Source organism: Vipera ursinii, assembly GCF_947247035.1.
Source record: "Vipera ursinii genome assembly, chromosome: 2".
NCBI lineage: Eukaryota > Metazoa > Chordata > Lepidosauria > Squamata > Viperidae > Vipera > Vipera ursinii.
Genome location: NC_139513.1, coordinates 193433303 through 193454351, shown reverse-complemented (window position 1 = coordinate 193454351; position 21049 = coordinate 193433303). Strand labels below are relative to the sequence as shown.

The window sequence follows — 21049 nt, the reverse complement described above, 5'->3', positions numbered from 1 at the left end:
GGTAAACATGACATACCAGCCATATGTGCTGTCCTACTAGGAATTTCATAATGCTTTTTCATGCTGTGTGCTTTTAAAATATTTTTTTAATCTCTCCAATAATAAGTCATGGAGATGGTCAAGGGCCATGTAGACCATTTTTGGAAAGCCTAGAGCTGCAAAGGGGGTAGACCTATGTACCTACAAGAAAGAATGTACAGTATTTGGGGATCTGGTTTTTTGTTTTATCTTTATAACTCTGGGGTGGACATATTTTAGGGTTTACCCCATCATTGCCATGAATTTCCTGCCTTGAAATGGCAGGACGCTGACTTGCTGGTTTCATGAGGCATGGTCAGAAGAGCTGCAAAAATGACTGTTTTTAGCCTCCTTGAGGTTGTGTGTTGCCAAATCTTGAAATAAATAATTGATTCTCCTATAGAAATATTTACATACATCACAAATAGGATTACCCACCCCCTTCTGTTCTGAATACATACTCTTCTCTGAACTTAAGTCCCAGCATTGTTTGTTTGTTTGTCTTTTTGTAGGACAGAGGTGGCTTAATCAGAAGCGCTCTCATTCCTTGTGTTCAGGAGTTTGCAACTTATGCTGGCCCATCGCTTAATCATGTACCTCTAGCAAAATATCATTTGTCTTCATTCAAACGTCTCTGGAATTCCTCTGAATGCACTAAAGATGGCAAAAAATAGAGAACTTGTCTTTTGACAGCGATAGTACTCCTGAAGTGTAAGCAGAATCTAAGTTAATGCTTAGAACAGATAAAGTTTAATGTCTGAATGGGCAACCATGGGAGTTGCATAAGCAGCAGAGTGGTGCTGTTTATGTGCATTATTATTTTCCTCACGCATTCAAATTCCATTCGGTTATGCTGAAAATCATGATTTATTCCTTGTTGTATTGGCTTTTTGTGTTTGGTATAATGTAAACAATGTCACTTTATATTTCCAGGAATCTATACTGCAGATTTAACCAGGGCTGAGTCATTCCTTACTGGTGATTAAAGGGCTATGTTTAACATATATCATGTATATGGGAGTGAGGAATACGATAGTTAGTATGAAATTGTTAAATATGTAACTTATTCTTCCAATTTGTTTTAGGCTTTGGTATAATGTTGCTGAACATGGTTTTTGGAAATAGTTATACTGTATACTAGTCAGCCACATAATCACAACTTCTTTTCTTCCACAGGCAGACTAATTGGCCTGGATCTAGGCAAGTCATTGTAATTCATCCTTAATGGTTCCTTAATCTCAGTGATAATAATGTAGCCTCACCAATAATATGATTCTTTTGAAGGGGACATTTGCATGAAGGGAGGCATTTTGAATATTTATAAATGCTGGAAGAATCCTCTTTCTTTCTTTCTTTCTTTCTTTCTTTCTTTCTTTCTTTCTTTCTTTCTTTCTTTTTCTTTCTATCTATCTATCTATCTATCTATCTATCTATCTATCTATCTATCTATCTATCTATCTCTCATCTATCTATCTATCCATCCATCCATCCATCCATCCATCCATCCATCTATGTCATCCACCCATCCAGTTGTCATCTTACTGAACTTATGGATCACTTGACTCAAGACAACTCTGGGTAATTTGCATAATAAAAAGAATAAAAATTAAAAGAAGACGAAGAGATTTTTCTGAAAATAGCAACATCTGAGTCAATTCTCCTCCATGATATATAAGATGTTTACTTTTGCTGCAACATTGAAAACTCCTCTGCTATTGACAGCCAGGGACATGGAGAAGTGAATGTATAAGCTGATGACCTTGTAGTAGCTGCCTATATGTTATAGGAAAGAGCAACAACAGCCATCACATGATATGCAGGTCTGCAGTGAAAAAGAAATAAAGTAAAAATAAACCCATGATAGGCCTTTTTGGGGGTGGGTGGGAGGGCCTGAGAAAGAGAATATATCTCTTGCTATGACCAAGAGTAATCAAATAATGGAGGAAGTAAGTAAAGCTAATCATTAGTAATTCTTAGCCATTCTTCAATTGCATTTCTTTTGAGTTGTTAACTACCATCTGGTTTTCTTGACTGTGGTACAAGAGGCACTTATTAAAGTTTATGATCCCTAATGTGATAAACAGCAAACTGAAGGCAGGCCATCACTGATCTTTTTATTAAAAAAGCCGGCTCACACTGAGAACCTGCAGATATTCAGAGATGGTTTATGGCAGCTAATTATTGAAGTGTTTTTAGGCACAGAGTTTGCATACCAATGCATATAGAACTTACTAGTGCTGTGTAAAAGTATAAAAGTTTGAGTAGAGACAAACGATGATGCTTGGTATTCAAGAGATATGGCATTTACAAAATGAATTCTAGAGTTGTACTGCAGACATACACCACTGATCCTGGGAATAAAATTCTTGTGGAGGCTTAAGCAAAGTCTGCTTGATTGCAGATCCACAAGCTAGTTTCTCCCAGGAGTGGGTGCATGGATGCGGTTTGACTGCCTATCTGCATCACCCTTCAACAGTTCAGAAGCGGTATTAATGCTGTCATGAGATTATGTACAAAATCATGACCTTTGCAATCAGATACACTGTGCTCCAAATATGTTCATTTTGTGATAGCATGGATAGATAGATCACCCTAGTGCATGTAGCTGGGATCTCAAACTCAGGCTATCAGCTCTCTAGCTGACAAGCTCAGGGTCTTTAACTGCTGAGCCATTGCACCTCCTCTTACAAAAGCACTACCTAGTTTTCAAAAGTAAAAAGTACCTACTTAAAAAAGTTATTGTTGTTAGCTGCGAAGTCGTGTCCGACCCATCGCGACCCTATGGACAACGTTCCTCCAGGCCTTCCTGTCCTCTACCATCTTCTGGAGTCCCTTTAAGCTCACACCTACTGCTTCAGTGACTCCATCCAGCCACCTCATTCTCTGTCGTCCCCTTCTTCTATTGGCCTCGATCTTTCCCAGCATTAGGCTCTTCTCCAGTGAGGTAGGTAGGTAGGCACAAAATGGCCCTTGTTAGAAAAAACTGTGTCATGACATCTGTTATTAAAGTTACTTGCATTAGTTGTCCTGTACAGAGCCTCCTTTTTTGTTTTTTTCTTAGAACTGAAATGAGTAGAGTTTTAGGCATGAGTAGTTCTACCCTATTTCACTCCATTGTTCTTTCACCGCAGACTGTTTGCTGAGTATTCCACTCAAGTTGCCTTCAGTAAAGTATGAAGAAATTCCAGACTTAATTGCGGAACTGATACTTGCCCCATTTGCTGAAAATGCTGCTCCTGTTCTTTTAAATGTGGCATGAATATAAAGCAAGGCTACACCAGCAGTGTGTGTCTGCTGAGCACGCAATGTAAGAAGTCGTAGCCTTTGGTATGATCTGCTCATAATTAAATTAAACTTCTCAAATTTAGGGAGAAAGCATTCTTTTAAGAGATCCGTTGCCTCATCCACCCAAATTGGTATCCTTTACTTGGATGGATTTGGGCTGTGCAGGGCATCAGAGAGCTGGGCCAGAAGATGCCAGGCTCAAAGTATGTGCTCTCCCATTGAGCAATGGTCCTTTGACAAAAGGTGGGGAAATTCAGCTTTAAAATGTGCCCTTGGTAGCGAAGGCTTATTCCTATTTCTCTCCCTTTGGATTTATTCGCTCTCTCTCATCAATTCTGTGCTCTTTTCCTCACCTCATATAGCGACGTAACAACCGTGGGCATTTGCATACCAGCCTCTTTCTGTGCATGTGTACAGACGTACAAAAATGCTACAGAAGACGTATTTCATTTTGTTAAGTATAAACTTAACTAACAATAGTTCATTTAATGACCGTTCGAAGGTACAGCGGCATGAAAAAAGTGTCTTATGTCTGTTTTTCCACACCTGACCATTTGCAGGATCCCCATGGTCAGGTGATCAGAATTCAGCCACTTGGCATATTTATGATGCACTGTCCTGGGGTCACGTGATCAACTTTTGCGACCTGACAGGCAAAGTCAATGGGGAAGATGCATTCACTTAACAACTGTGTTGCTAACTAAACAATCGTAGTAATTCACTTAACAACTGTAGCAAGAAAGGTCAGAAAATGGGGCAAAACTCACTTAACAAATTTTGAACTCAACTGGGGTTGGAAGTCGAGGATTTCCTATAACAATAACCTAACAAAGGGGAGAGAAAGAGATACTGATCTGCAGTATATTGAGAGTGAATAAGGTGGTATTTATTGCATTTTGATATGGATGCAGGACTTTTAAAAAAAGATATGTGCCTTTCCTGTCTGATACCATACATAAAAGGATTAAGAATATATTTTACATAGAAATGAGACGGTAGAAATCTGAACTTCATAAAAAAAAGAATCTGGATGTGATGATCTTTTTTTTATAGGAACAAAGCTCTGTTTCTGAAAGAGTATTAAAATGACATTTTCTAGTATATATGCATTTATAATGTGCATAATCATTAATATTTTAACTTCTTTTACATATAACCAAAACATTCATACAGATTTGGCACCAAATTCTTGTTTGATATAATCAGTGGAAACTTTATGTAGGCTTACTTCACTCCACTCTACTTGATGTTACTTTTACATTTTAAAATTTAAGTATGGTTTACATTTACTTTATTTCACTTCCTCTTTCACAGTAAAACCTTCATCTTATATTGTATATTGTACTGTATAAGCTATTTAAAATACTTGCTTACAGACCAGAACTGCAAAGTAATTGCCAGCTTTAAAACAAAATATTACAACTGCTCATTTGAGATATACAAGAATAAATTCAGAAAAATGTGAGGACAGCGAAGAAATATCTTGATCGTTTTCATGCCAAGCTCCAGGTATATTTAAATTAATCCAGTATATCACAAATAAGAAACTCCTTGGATCAAGAATGTGTTGATATATCTTCATTCCTTTGAAAAATGGCATATATTTTATAAAAATACTAGCAGATAAAAGCATTCTTGTCAAGATGAAGAATAAAAAACAAGAAGTACCATGAAATATTTCAGTATTCTTTTGGTTTTCTTTTAACTTGATTTATAGTATTTGAAACTGGTTCATGCTTGCATAAGCTGGTTAAAGCCTCTTTGATTTCCTTCCTTCTGAATAAATTCTTCTTGTTCACCTGAAAAAAACAAAACAAAAAACTTAAACTCACTCCTTTTATGTTTGTTAGCACTGAGGAGAAAATAAGCACCTTTTGTTGATTTTGCGGCCTTGTCAGATTTACCAATTGGGCCAGGTGTTCACAGGTTTCACATTATTCCAAGTTTGCTAGTTAAACTAATTTTAATCTTAATCATTCAACAATTGTATTGATCTCGGGCCGCAGAATTGTATGTAAGATTTTCCCCAAAACACTGGAAGGCTGTAATTTCTTTTTCTGCAGTGGTTCTATATTTGGCCTTCTCATGTTACTCCTTCCAAGTAAATGTTAGTTCAGTGGTGGTAAGCTATGCTCCATGGAATCCTGTTTCTTGGAAATTTAACATAACCTGGGGGTGGTGGGAAAGTTTGCTCTTTAGGAGTGTTAAATGGATTTTAGAACAAAATCTCCAGTAAGCTTGGCTGGCAACTTAATTATAGGACTGCATCATGAAATATAGGCTCTTTTATGGGGATTGAGATTAAATGCACAGAAATGTCTATTCAGATAATTCATTAGGGAAATGGTTTCCTGAAAAATAAAATAAAAATCATGCATGGAATGGCCTTTCTTTAAAAAAAAATAAATCTGTATTTTGAGTGTCAAGACCAGGCATGTCAAACTGCTGGCCCGTGGGCTGGATGCATCACGACGAAACTGCACTCTCCCCATTGCGAGCAATGAGGAAAAAGTCGCAATACGTCATGCGACGTCCTGTGATGTCACGAGTTTGACATGCCTGGTCAAGACTGTGCTTTCTGTAAGATGCCAATAGTGCAACGTTGTACACTTTCCCAGCCTTTCCCCTGTTCTAGGGATGTGTGATCATTGAACTATTTATATTTATATTTCAGAAAGAAGCTGAGAAACTGTGCTATCTTTTTGCTGGAAACAAATCCTCTTTTTATTTTTCTAATATATTACAAGAAGTAAATAATTACAAACAAACCCAAGTTCTTACTTTTCAGCCAGTGGGCAAAATGAATCTTGACTGCACAGAGAATATGGCTGGGTCAGCTACAGATTATGATTTTCAGTAGTGAGAAAAAGAATGTTTATGACTATTTCAATACTATTCCATTCATTATTTCAGCGTAACATAGATTCTATAGAAAAGAATGCACAATCCCGCCTTTTACGTTCCCTTGATCTGAAAATTAAACCCTCACACCAGGGCCTTCAGATTAACTTCTAGTTTTTCTAAAACTATGACAAACCTTGTCCAACCGCCAGGAACATTTGACATGAGCTCTCCCAGAGGAAAACAGCCATGAATATTAGAAGGAGAATGAGAGCCAGTTGGACAGAAATATAAACTAGGGAAAAGTGGAATATTCTCAGGAAGAAATAACATTTGGGATGACTGGAAAATAGCCACTTTAAATTGCATAGATTATATTTCACAATGAGTAAAATGGAGAAAGGATTGGTGACTGAGGATTTTCTTGGAAGGCTCTTGAAGATCTGAACAGTTTTTATTAAGGAGGGTGGAGAAGACAGACTTACGTCAAGCTGAGCTCCTTGGAGAAAGGGTAGGATATAAAGGTGATAGATAATTTCATATGGCTTGCAATACATGCCATATTAAGAGGTTACGTTATAATGAAACAATAAATTACAAACCAAGAAAGCAGTTTGCACCTGGGATTCTTAAGCTCAGGAATTTTGCCTGGCAGATATACTCCACCACCTCTCATCACCTGTAGTTTTTTGTAATTGGGTGGCATAAAATATTGTGAAGTAAAGAAAAAAATAAAACCAAATATTAAAAATATACAGTAAAGAAAGAACAAGAAAGAACAGATACAAGACAGCAAAATCCTTCAAAGCCTCTTCAAATTAACAATAGATATATTCATGCAAAAGGCTTAGAGCTTTTTTCCCCCCTCCATGAATTGCTTTCTAATGTGAATGTAAACCTTCCATTGGCCAAAGTGTGCATTTGAATTACAAATGGCTCTCTTTCTGGTTTAAATATTCCACTTTGAGAAGGATCTGACATTCACATAAATAGCCTGTGAAAAGCACTCTAAGCCTCATGTGTAGAAGTTCCCACAGTCCCGCAATATTTTCAGGCATCCTGAAATGTATGAATGGCAATTCTGTAAAGAGTCAGCCCAGCTTCTTAAAACAATCCGGGATATTTTAGGAGTACCCAGAAAGAGTTACACTATTGACTTAAGTATGTATATTAAAACTGCAGTACGACAACCATAGTGAATTCAATAGATCTTCCTTATGGAGATTAACAGTGAGAGCCCATCTCTCAAAAACCTTTAGTTGCCACACATATAATAGTAGAACATGACTGTCAAGGCCAGCTTTAATCTGAATTGCTTTGGCCTACTGATTAGAATCCATTGGTTAAAGATGTGTCAGAGATCTTTCAGCATGGCATAAGCACCATGGATTAGTTGCACACTTTTTGAAGAGTTTGCTAATGTTAAAATTGTCTACAATTTTGTACCCAAGCAAATACACTTTACAGTCTTATATGTTGTGCAGTTTAGATGTAGGACTGCCAACTTTTAGTCTCAGACAGAAGGAACAAATTCTCTGAAGGAGGACTTTGAATCCCAGAGGGTAGGGATATTTGTGCTTTGCCAAATAATTATGTTCTTTGCTTCTTTGCCTTCCCTGTCATTTTCCACAATGGAGCAGCAGGCACAGCCAGCTTTCCCCTTTGGCAGGCCAAATGCAATCCTGAGTTCCACTAAAGTCTTCCGGTTAGGATCCAAATCTTAGAAAAGCAACTGATCCTATCATGTAGCAATTGTGTTGCAAGCAGGCAGGGTGAGAATAGCTTTGGCAAACTGGAATTCTCCATAGTACCCCTAATAGCAAAAGCTGTTTTCAATGTTTCCTTCTTTTTACTGCAGTCCCTTCTGCTGTCCCTATGATGCATCAGGTGAGTCGCACACCAAGCAGCATCACTTTGTCCTGGCCACAGCCTGATCAGCCAAATGGAATCATCTTGGACTATCAACTGCGCTATTTTGACAAGGTAAACTGGTAAAAAAAAGTCCAGAGTTAAAAATTAGCATTTGAGTTTGGGTTTAAGTTCCAGTTTTGCCATCTACAGCAACTTTACGCAGTAAAATTTAATAATTACAACTGTTGTGGTTCCTAGTTCCAAGAAACTAGGACTGGTCCAGAAAAGTTGTATCTCGCCTACTAAGTTCTCAGCAGCCATAGAAATCTACAGTTGTCGGGTGCTTTGGGAGTAGGCATGGGACTTTAAAATCAATTTGGGATTCTGGAATAGAATTGCCCTAATTTTTCTTCTCCTGCTTAGGAAGTGAGCATGCTACCCTTCTATATTACTAAAACAGTGGGGAAGCTGCCACTGCCACAGGATCTCATCTTGCATCATTCCAGAAATAAACAAAGCAGAAAGGACCCACATGGGAAGGATAAAATTCTGTAGCTTCTAGACCAGAAAAAATTCATTTCCTGAATGGGCCACTAGTGTGATGGAAAAGAGCTGCGTTGTTATTATTGCCCACCACATTTTCATTTCAGGGTGCTCATGTTACCAGGATGGGGTGGATAATAGTTATAACAAGAAAGAGTCTTAAGAGTTTATTGGAAGCCATGGGTTGTGCTGAAAGGATGAGTCAGGCAATCCATCCTTGGAACATTTTTTCCCCTTTCCCTCATGCAAAACATTTTTATTGTTCCTTTAGCTATCCATCCTCGAGAATAAAGGCAGAAGTAGTTGTTAATTTGAATGATTAGTTCAGGAGTTTGGGCAGAAAGGAACTTGGCTAAATCAACTTGGTGTCAACTTCCCTCCGCCCTGTGCGTTCCCACAGAGAGGGCCTCCTCAGGGTGCCTCCGGTCAGAGAATGTCGGCTGGTGGCCCCCAGGGGGAGGGCCTTCTCTGTGGGCGCTCCGGCTTTATGGAACCAGTTGCCGGTCGAGCTCCGGATGGCACCTGACCTTCACTCCTTCCGACGCGGTCTGAAGACCCATCTATTTGAACAAGCCGGCCTGGCCTGATGGGGGATATGTTGGGGTTTTAATGGGGATTTTTATATTGTTATTGATTGTTTTAGCTGGGCTACTATTTAATTCTTTTTTAATTTTTGTATTTTGTATTTTTTATATGTGCCCTGTTCACCGCCCTGAGTCCTTCGGGAGAAGGGCGGTATATTAATATAATAAAATAAAAAAAAATAAAATAAAATAAATAAATAACAAAAATGTGGATGCATCTGAGAAAAGACCATTGCTGAGGTTGAAGAAGTGGAAATCTATTGATCAACCTGTATTGGTTTCCAGTCAGAAGATGAGGACACTTCATTCACCTTAACCAGTGAGACTAATATGGCCACCATCTCCAGTCTAAGCCCAGGGAAGATATATGCTTTCCAAGTACGAGCCCGGACAGCAGTGGGTTATGGGCCATATAGTGGAAAGATGTATTTCCAGACTCTTGTAGGAGGTAAGTGACACATCTTCTGAGTTTCCAAACCTAGGTTTTTCAATACTTCTCTCTCACGCTCATACTTGCTTGAACAATTTTCTCTTTTTATTACTCTTTTTGCTCCTGCCTCATAAACCTTTTATAGACTTCACATACCTAACAGGCTAACATATACCTTGAGTCCCCATCTGCTTATGTATTTTCAAGTGTTGCGTCATTTCAATACGTGGCGACACTTAGGCATCTAAGACAGGGCTCTTCAACCTTTGCACCCATTGTACCGCTTTTAGGATATGGCAACATCCGAGTACCACCAGTTGCCTAGCAAGGTGTCAAAAACTTGATGACCAAAAAAAAAAAAAGTGATGAAGTACAGGTAATCCTCGACTTACAACAGTTCACTTAGTGACTGTTCGAAGTTACAATGGCATTGAAAAAAGTGCCCCACAGCCGAGCAAGACATCATCCTGCCCACCTGGCAGTGCTCTTCCTCCTGTCCGAGGTTTTCATTGTTGTGAGCATTTCTGTTGAGGATTGGCAGCGGGGGTAAGGTGGGGGTGGGGTGTTTGGTTTTTATTTCCCCCCCCCCACCGCTGGGTGGTTGCAGCAGTTTTTGGTCACTTCACATGACCCTGGGACACTGTGACTGTCATAAATAAGAATCAGTTGCCAAGCATCTGAATGTAAATCACAAGACCCTGGAGATGTCACAACATTCCAGCTGATTGGTGGTTTTTCTGGGCTCAGCATGCATGCTGGGATCAGTGCTGAGCTCCAGCTGGAGCCTGGCACTGATCCTGGCGCTTCCACTGAGCCCTGACAGCCACGAAGAAGCGCTGATCCTGGGGCTTCCGCTGAGCCCTGACAGCCACGAAGAAGCGCTGATCCTGGGGCTTCCGCTGAGCCCTGACAGCCCTGCAGCTCCAGCCATCTCTTGCTCAGGCTTGTGCGATGCTGCCACCAGTTCAGCTCATTCCCCTCTCCCGCTACCACTTCTCTAGGATGGTTGTGTACCACCTGCTAGGTGCCAATGTACCATAGGTACACAGCTGTGTAGAAGTACTTTTGAAGAAAGGAAGGAAGAGTTTGGGCAAAACTGACAATTAAAAGACCTGATTTTTTTAAAAAAAATTAAAAATGAATGAAATAAAGTGGCATAATACAACTGAAGTGTGTACGTGTGTTAGAAATAGAAAGAAGTGGCTGAGAGATTTGAAAGGTCTCTTATGTTCTGCTAGATGATAAAGCAAGACTGCATGGAGGTTTGGGATTAGCTCAACGGATCCACATCTGTGTGGAAAACCTTACATGGAAAGGGGACCTCAGGGAGTCAGCATAACTATGGCCCTTCCTGTTCCACACACTCGTAGGGAAGCAGGGCAATCGGTGTCTGAAGCTCTTAACAACGTTTTGAGAAAGTGTGTTTGAATGTTAAGACTGTATTAGAGGGTTTCATAATAATAAAGATTATATATAAGAAGATAACAGACTGCCTTCCTTCTTTGGCAGGTGAGCGCTCTGAGATGGTTCAGGATCGATTGCCACTTATTGTAGGCTCGGCATTGGGTGGACTCGCCTTCATGGTAATTGCTGCCATTGCCATCCTGGCCATTGTCTTTAAAAGGTGGGTGTTCTGCTTTCACCCTCGTAAAGATATTGTTGCTTCAACACAAAACTACTCCCAGCTAAGGGAGTTCAGCATGAGTTTGGAAAGCTGCTTTCAAACAGGGATCCCATTATGTCGCAGCACTCTTATTGGGAGAGACGGTCTGCTATTTTCCCCCATATTATATATATCACCTGCAGTCTTACGTATTACACAAGATCATTATGGAACCAACTGCCGGTTGAGCTCCGGACGGCATCAGACCTCCGATCCTTCCGTCGCGGGTTGAAGACCCATTTATTTGAACTAGCGGGTCTGGCCTGATGGGGGTACATGGGTTTTTTATAGGCTTGTTTTATTATTCTTGTTTTAACTTGGGCATTGATTTAATTGCCTTTTAATTTTTGTATTGTCATTTATATTTATGCCCTGTGAACCGCCCTGAGTCCCTTTGGGAGAAGGGCGGTATAGAAATCTCAATAAATTAAATTAAATTAAATATGGTATGTGTGGGGAAAAAGGCATACCATTCTTTTTTGACCTCATATTCAGACCTTGAGATAACTGGAGAAACATGACAAGGTTAGGATTAGGGTTACAATTATAGAAGAGCGCCTTTGGTCAATATGTCCTCAATTGTAGACATACTATTTCTACTAACATGTTTAAAGGAGGACTGTAAACAAGGGGTAAACAATATGTAGGCTTCTTTTGGCAACCTACGTGCAGTTTCACAATATCCAAGATACAAACCTTTGAACCCTTTTTTTTAGGGGAAGGGGAATGTTATATAATGGAATGATCTATTAAGCTTTGCTGGGGTTTAAAGCAGCCAGAACATTCTTAAACATTACCCTTCCCTCCAAATGAGCTACATTTGTCAATTTTGGGGATAAAGGAGTAAATAGATAAGCCTGTGCAAAATTTGTTGCTACTATAACCCCCACACCCACCCACTGATAATGTATGTTTGGCCAATCCCACTCGCTTTGTGACATTATAATATCACCAATCATGTGACTCCAAGTCTGAAAAAGAAACATCTCCGCTATAATTCAAAGGCAGGCAATCTCCAAGTTTAGTCTCCAATCTAATTTCTAACAGCCCCTGCAAGTAATCAGTTTAGATTTCTGTTAAGAGTTGTCTCACCTTTACCTAGCAATCTGCCACTTGGTGAGACAGAAGTTATCAAAAATAGAATAAATAGGGTGTCAAAAAAACAATGGGTTCCCTAGTCACTACTTCTTTCAGGCCTAATCGCTATTAGCCCGTTTCCCCAAACTTGGCCAAATAAATAAAAATCCCCATCTCTATTATAGATCAGTTGAAAACTTCTTTAAAATAGCAAATAAGCAAGCTATTTGAAAGTAGAGTCTTTTAGTCTTTAGCGCCAATCGTCATTCCAACTTCAACTGAAATTTGTTACTATTTTTTGTTTAATCACCAAATCTCAAAACTAGATATAATTATTCATCTAATCTAAAGGCTATTAAAGCACACTGGAGTTCCAATCAAACCCATTTCATATCCTTACTTGGTACTCTGCCCAATGCATTGAAAATCTTGTCCAAAATGCAACTTTTAGAGATGTATCATAAACTGTTGTCACCGAGTGAATAGTCAGGGACTCCCCTTTATAGCATTTAACTGGGAATATGGGCATAAATTGTCTTTATAAATGAATATGTGTTTCTGAGTATCAGAACAAATGGTAAAAAGTGCACAAATTGAGCCTATGTTACATCTGTTTATCATATAAATTCCCAATAGAATTACTGGTGTCACTTCACGGTTCAAGTGTCCCTTCAGTATTTAAGAATATCATAAGCTCTGCCAGATCAGACTAGCTGACATTATGTTTGTACTACATAGTTTAATTTATTATTCCTCTGTACTTCCTCCATCTTTATTGAAAACTGCTTTAGGATTTTATTAAAATTGCTTTTCAATAAAAATTCAAAGAATTTTGAATAAAGAAATATGTGGCTTATTATTTCCAGTATTACAGCAATGCCCCCCTAAACCAATGGCATATTTTACGGTCACAGCATTGGATGATCAAATGGTCATTTAGTGCAATTTTTTTTGCTGAAGCTGAAAAAGTATTATGCTGATATTTTATTGGCCCTTTTGTGAAGTATTTTATTTTGTATCCTACAATCAGTCAGTTGAAGTTCAGATTTAGCTAGCATAAAAAAGTGAACAATCTTTTCTCTTTCTACTCTGTCCTCACTGTGAGTAAGTTTCTACATTCCTTCTGATTCCTTTACACTGAAAGGAAGTTATATTTAATATGACCTATGCATAACCTATGAGCAGACATAGAATGATTAGATATTCATGATCTTCTTCCCCCTTCAAGTAAAATCCTATGATTGTTTCTATAACCTCCAACATGATTTTGACTGCTCTTGCCTGCATCTTTTTCATAGCTCTAGAAGAGTTCCTTGGACCTGATGCATCTAATAAAATCATCCTATCTTAGTTTTCCTTTTATGTTTTCTTCTTCCACAGTAAGAGACGGGAAACTCCATACACAGATCGTCTACAACAGTACATAAGCACTCGGGGTAGGTGATTGAGAGTCTTCCCTTTCTTTAGCTGCCTCTTCTCTACAGCTCATAACTGATTCTCGAAACTGTGGTCTCCCTCGCAGGCCTTGGGGTCAAATATTACATTGATCCTTCTACCTATGAAGACCCCAATGAAGCTATTCGGGAATTTGCCAAGGAAATTGATGTATCTTTTGTCAAGATAGAGGAAGTCATTGGATCAGGTAATGAAGTAATATTTTCTGATTTAATCTCTGCTGCCTTATTTGCTCCTTAGCCCTATTTTTCAGTACAGTTGTTCTCACTTGGAGCCTCAAAACATAGTTAAATCTCTCATTGTGACCCTGCAGTCTACTCTTTTTTGTTGGGTTGCAACTTACCAATGTTGATAAGGGTCCACCTAGTTGTCAGATGTTCCTCCCATTTATTTGGTTTTATTTATCTAGTAGAACTTCACTCAACTGGCATTACAACATCTTCACCGTGCAGGCTTCATCTTAGGTGTTGGAAGAATTAAAAATGGGTACATTCTAGGAAATGGAGTGTGTAACAATGCGCTGTGCTTCAGATCTAAAACAGAAAAGATGCTTCAAAATAGATGGGTTGTATATGGTTGGTGCCTCCTTAAAAAAGAGGCATTTTTTTTACTGTATTCTTATTTTTCTTCCCATTTCTCTTCGTATTTTCCCTTTTTTCTTTTGTTTCTACATCTTCTATTCCTTCTTTTCATTCTTCTACTTTTCCAGTTTGTATTAATTTTTACTGTTGAACCTAAAATCTTTAATAAAACTATTATAAAAATGTGTCTTTTCCTTAGCTCGCATGTCTCAGGAAAATATATCTTTGAGGTAAGGAGGCACTGACAGCTCTTTCGTGCCTGCTTCAAAGCCCTTGTTGCACCCTGCTGAGAGCTTGTTAATTTAACTGCATATTTTCCTGGGATTGCCCACCCCCATTGTAGCATTTTTTTTTCTTTAGATCTGAAGCTCTGCACATCTCTAGAACTGTGCAACAATGAAGGAATGCATGGAATACTCTTTCCAGGTAGCCCTTCCCCATTATTTGAGAAGGGGCAGAATTTTATTCAGTTCACACCGGCTGCTGAAATAGGATGGGAAACATTTCCTCATGATGTAATCCCACAACAATGCAAAATATACACAATTACCAGAGTTACAAAGGATAGAGCCAGTTGCAGAAGGAGAAAAGTAAGCAGTATGATATAAGAAAGGTGTAGAGGGGTAAGAAATATCTCCCTGTAAAGAGTCTTTTTGGTTAATTTGGTCTAACGGTTAAGGCACCAGGCTAGAAAACAGGAGACTCTGAGTTCCAAGTCTCACCTCAGCCATGAAAGCTAGCTAGGTGACCTTGGACCAGTCATTCTCAGCCAACTAGCCACACAGGGTTTGCTGTTGTGGGGAAAATAGTAGGAGGAAGGTGTCTTGGATATGTTTGCTGCCTTGAATTATTTGTAAAAGCAATGAAGACAGGATATAAATAAACCAATAAATAAAAAATTATGAGGGCTGAAGTTCAAGACTGAGCTCTTCTTGTTCTATGACCTTCTTTGCCTCCTGAATGGCAAAAGGCTCCTAGTCTACTATAGCTTCTGTTTTGTTTAAGACAGAGCTTTAGAGCATTGGTTTTTTGTGTAGTTGTTTGCTTGTTTCTTTTTTTCCAGGTAAGTTGCTCCTTGAGTTTTTAGATATGTTTTTCAAACTAGGCAGCTTTAAGATAGGTGGACTTCAAATCTCAGAATTCCCCAGCCATGCTGGTTGGGGAATTCTTGGAGTTGAAGTCCACCCATCTTAAAATTGTCAAGTTTCATTAAAAAAAAACTTTCTCAAGTAGAGCAGAGCAAAGATTGTATCAATTGTGAAAGTGTATATAGATTGTTCAGCTGAGCCTTGGAAGACCTCAATCCGTGCTCAAAACTTTGGAGTTTGTCAAAACCTGTTTCAAAGATAAAAGAGGGAATTGCATTGCCTGATTTGAACTTGGGCAATATAGTAACTTTACCAATGAAAATGAACTCCAGAAAGTGATGAAGTGCTTGGTTCTCAAACAGTAGAGCCCACAGTCTTACCTCCCCTCTGCATTTAAATTATGCAAGCACCAGATCCTCCTCTGGCTGATGTGGTGTCTTTTCCATGCCTTATTCCTGGCAGGAGAATTTGGAGAGGTGTGTTTTGGCCGCCTGAAGCCTCCAGGGAAACGTGAATACATGGTGGCTATTAAAACCCTGAAGGCCGGCTACACTGATGAGCAGCGGCGGGAATTCCTAAGTGAGGCCAGCATCATGGGACAATTTGAGCATCCAAATGTCATCCGCCTTGAAGGTGTGGTCACCAAGAGCCGCCCCGTCATGATTGTCACCGAGTTCATGGAGAATGGTTCTCTGGATTCCTTCCTCCGGGTATGACCATCTTGGCTCCCTCTTTCCTTGCCTACTTCACTTCCCCCCTTTCATTTTACATCTACTATATTTATTACTATTTATTTATTTCAGTTACTTTTTAGCATTTGTAAGGAATCATTATTATATTATTAAAAGTCATTAAAGTAATGCCCAAGCAGTATACTAAATAGAACAACATAAAATACAATACGTAGGGAAACAATTTCAGTAAAATAATACGGCAGTATGCATCTCTATAATAAATTTTGATAAAATTTTGATAATACCCCTGATATGGAGCAAGAGGGAGGCCTGAGCAAAAAAGGTTTGTGGGCATTAGAGTTGGGGAAAAAAGTTACTGATATGCTGAGGGGAGAGGTGGGGGGAGGGGCAGTCAAAGGCACAGAAAGGAATGCAACAAACTAGAAGGAATAGTGTGGAACTGTTTTTAAATCATTATCTTTCTTTCTGATTGGCAGCTAACCACACCACTCAGTGTCATTAAATTTAAGGTGGGACTGATATACATGCTAATAATATAATATAATAATAATTATACTTGATCACAGGACAAAAATCCCGTAATCTAGTCTAAACATTTGGCTGACTATATGACCAACTATAATAATATATTATCCAGAATTTTTTGTCTTTCTTATCAATAGTTGTTGACTGCTGTGTTGTGTGGTGGATGCTTGCCTGTTTGAATTTTAAAGTCCCAGAGTACTTTAGCTTCTTCATTTTGTAGTCCTACTAGTTCTTGCATTGTAATACCTAGAGACAGCAAATAGAATAAAAAGAATTGGAGAAAATTCACAAAATACAAGGACCTGCAAATAGAAGTAGTACGGCAATGGCAAGAGAAAGCAAAGATGGTACCAATACTATTAGGCACCATCAGTGCAATTGCAAAACATCTGGAGCACCACTTGAATATCATCGGCACTAACAAAATCATCAACAGTCAAATGCAAAAAGTAGCTTTACCTGGAACATCCTATGACAATAACTTTGCACCATCAAAACAACAACATCTACCTATCCCAGGTCCTTCAGAAAGACTTAATAAGTAGACAAAAATAACAAACCCAGTCTAAAAATGTGGCTGACTGTGTAACCAACCATAATATATTAAACTTGTATGCTGCCCAGCTCTCAAAGACTCTGAGCGGCTCACAACAATTTAAACAAAAAAATGACAACTCAGTAAAACACAAAGCATACAAAGTACAACCTGGGCTACTGAATGTTAACAAACCTTTCCCTGGAAAGAAGCAGGAAATATCAGTTGAAGGAATGTGATTCAATCATAACCATGAGATATTTCTCAACCAATCAATAACTATAATTGAACAAAGGGGATCTATTTTTATAGAAGAGCAAAGGATTGGTGTCTTCTAGGCTGTGGTGGGTGTTTGAAAATAGGAATTTATAGATTAATGACAGTGACATGGTATACTCCAGTGATTGGAAGAATTAGAGATTGGTTTGGGGGGAAATGATTCAGTGTGCTTGAATGAATATAATAAAGGGGGAAATTACAGTGCAGTACAGAAAAGTGACTGGATTCGTCAGAGACTCAAGACAGAGACATAAAATGGTGATGAGTGAGGATTTGCTTAGAAAAAGTTCTCTATTTGGAATATGTGTTATTCCATATGTTAAAGGGGGAAGGGATAAAAAAAGGTATCTATAGGAATGGGAATTTATAAAAATAACAATTGTGTGTCAAAAGTGGAATTAAATACTATAAATATTTCAACTTAATTCAATTTAAAATAAATAATGCTGTAAGAATGTTCAAAAATGTTACAATTGTAGATAGTCTACCTGGAGGTGTGATAAAATTGAGGTGTGATTTGCTTGTGAAGTGGCTGAATGATTTGTGTAAAGCAGGTGTGAAAGCTGCATCTCTACTTGACATTTGGAAGAGTGCTAGTATGAGTCCCCTATGCAAAGGGACGAGAAACAAGAGTGAGTGTACAAATTATACTGGGTTTAATTTGTTAAATATGCTTGGGAAGGTGTTGGCAGAATTCTAATGAAGGGTTAGGAGAGGTAAAATTTGCATCCTTAGGTTTGGAAGGGAGAATGTTGACCAGATGTTTGCTCTTCAGCAAGTCATTGAGAAATATAGGAATGTGAAAATGTTTATTGTACATTTGATAATTTAGAGAAATGATAAATGAAATTTTGAGACATTTATGTGAGACTGGAATTGAAGGTTGGTTGTTGAATGTAATAAGGGCAGTATATATAATGGAAGCATTACGTACTGTCTTTGGAAGCATCTGTAAGAACAAATGGTAGGCTTATAAAGGGTTCAGCATTAAGTAGGAAATAAAACAAAACAAAAAAAGTACCATGTTTCAATCTGTGAGTAATGTTATTTATGAATATACATATAATGAATGCTTATGGTGGCACTGGAGATGTGTTGATTGAGGACGTAAACACTTATAGGCTTTTGTATGAAGTTTATGTTGGGTTGTATTTATGCTGTGTTATGATAAGATAAAATTATTTACTGTAAAAGTTAAGAGTCTCTCCATGTGCTATCATGTATTGCAAAGCAAGGTAATTGTGTTTGACAAAGAAGGATGGAATGTTTTAGGTTATAGGTAAATGGCAAAAATCTAGAAGAAGGAGATGAATTTCTGTATATTAAATATTGTCTAACAGTACGTACTAAATGGGGAATTGAAAGGAGAAATTTGAAGAAAGATAATGGGTAGTATACATTGGAAGAAATGTTTCTCTCCAAAAGTAAAAATGGTTGTGCATAAAAGTGTGCTTCTTCTCCTTTGTTATATGAAAGTGAGAGTTGGTAATGTCAGAAAACAATAAAAGTAACTTGAATACAGTAGGGACTAGAGAAAACAGGAGCTGAAAAGCACATGGATTGAATACAAAAGCAAGTGGCACATATGAAATAAGTGGGGAAGTGTGTTTGTGTGAAGAGAATGAATGAAGATCAAATTGAAAAAGAAAAAAAAAGAAAGAAGACTGAATGGGTCAAGAGGCAGAACAAGAAATCATGACTGGATGGAGTATTGTGATCACCCCAAAGAAAGAGGCAAAAAATTTAAAACACAAAAGGCAACATACAAAGCAATGATTCGCTGCTGTGAAAGCAACCATGGTTGGCAAGGCTGGCGTGATGTGGAAAAGTACAGTGCACGAATGATTTTGTTATATAAGCTAGATTTAGCTTATTTTTCTTTCCTTTCTTGTTCAATGGATTTAATTTCTTTGACTTATTTTTCTTACTCTGTTTCTGCACTTTGCATAATATTGCTTACTCTGAAAAGGGCTGGTGTGATGTTTATACAGACATCTACTCTAGAGTTCATATGCAAGCACAGAAGATATCATCTTCTATGTATTCCGATGAATATATTCATTTGAAATGAATGTGTGCTTCTTAAGAAGCTGAACTCAATTTTCTGTGCTTGCATCTGTTGTGGCATTTTTATAGTTTTAAAATGTACTTTAATAATGGTAGGATCACTAACAAAAACACAGAAGTCAAAGGAATTGTTGAATAAGATTTCCATATGTAGGGAAAGACGAAGCCAGTGTCTTACAATATTAAATATTCAACAATACATAGTAGACATTCATAATGTGTTACCTTATTAAATTAATTAAGAATTATACAAAACAAACTTATCAAAATCATAGACAATGAATAACATAATAATTTGTTGTTTATCTGCAGTTTCAAAACAGAATAAATTAAGATGATTACTATGCATCCCTAATCATACTCTAATCTTACAAATTGGTTTTTTTATCATAATAAATTATCCCAAATGTTTCTTAGACATTCATCCGGCAGTGGATGCTTATTATTGCTTAAGTGTTTTGTTCTCCTTGATATAGTTGCCACAACAAAATCAAAATAAATGTTTTTCCTCTTGGGATGAAGCATATAAAGATATGCACACACAGTCACAGATACCAAGTTAGTCATGGCTACATTTGTTCCATCAACTTAAAAGTCACTACAAAATGAGCAATTTCCAAACCAAAAAGCATATTAGCATCTATTATCTTTGTTGTTATCCTTTTTGCACGCCACTAAAGAATCTGCACAGATTCCTAATCTCTGTATGGGTCTGTGCCCATACTACAGCTTTTACAGTCATTAATTATTATTTTTTAATCCCATTTATATCCTGCCCTTCTCCGAAGACTCAGGGCGGCTTACAATCTAAAGCACAAATCAATGTGCTTAGCAATAGCCTTCATTCTATGTATTTAATTTATTTTATTGGGGCTATTTAATTCTTTTTAACTTTTGTATCGCTGTATTTTATTGTTGTTAGCCGCCCTGAGTCCTTCGGGAGATAGGGCAGCATATAAGTCCCAAAAATAAATAAATAAATATATGCCTGCTTATTAGGGCTTTCGGCCCCCCCCACCCCAAGCGGCATTATTACAAAGTCAGCTTATTGCCCCCAACAATCTGGGTCCTCATTTTACCTACCTCGGAAGGATGGAAGGTTGAGTCAACCTTGAGCCTGGTGGGACTTGAACCTGCACTAATTGAGGCAGCTGGTGTTACTTAAGGAGGCATTAGCCCACTGCTCCACCAAGGCTCCACCAAATTTAGTACTATGATACACATATTTTCTTAACATTTATTAATATTCCCACATTCTAATGTGTTTTAGAAATATAAATGTATTTTATATTAAATTCACTATTATCCTATTTTCAGTGTACTCTTTTTGATCCTCACCTACACGAACCACCAGGTTTCTTAACTGAAAGCAGTAAACACTATTCAAACATTATGTATACTGATTTTTATTTGCCCCAATTATTTCAATAGGTAGCCAAATGTCCTTACAATAAAATTGTGGCAATAATACTTTAAAAGAGTATTTATACCATAATCTATTACAGAAGATCAATTCCTTAATTTTAGAGTAT

The 21049-nt window shown here is 37.9% G+C and overlaps 1 protein-coding gene across 3 annotated transcripts in view; it reads left to right on the top strand.

The window, feature by feature from the left end:
* LOC310634446 (ephrin type-B receptor 5) overlaps positions 1-21049 on the top strand; it is a 155831-nt gene that overhangs the window by 123142 nt on the left and 11640 nt on the right. For all 3 annotated transcript variants that reach the window (XM_083352836.1, XM_083352835.1, XM_083352837.1), the window contains exons 8-13: positions 8003-8127; positions 9408-9570; positions 11062-11176; positions 13673-13728; positions 13815-13934; positions 15879-16126. In XM_083352836.1, coding sequence (XP_083208962.1) covers positions 8003-8127; positions 9408-9570; positions 11062-11176; positions 13673-13728; positions 13815-13934; positions 15879-16126 — 827 coding nt within the window. The remainder of the gene's footprint in view (positions 1-8002; positions 8128-9407; positions 9571-11061; positions 11177-13672; positions 13729-13814; positions 13935-15878; positions 16127-21049) is intronic.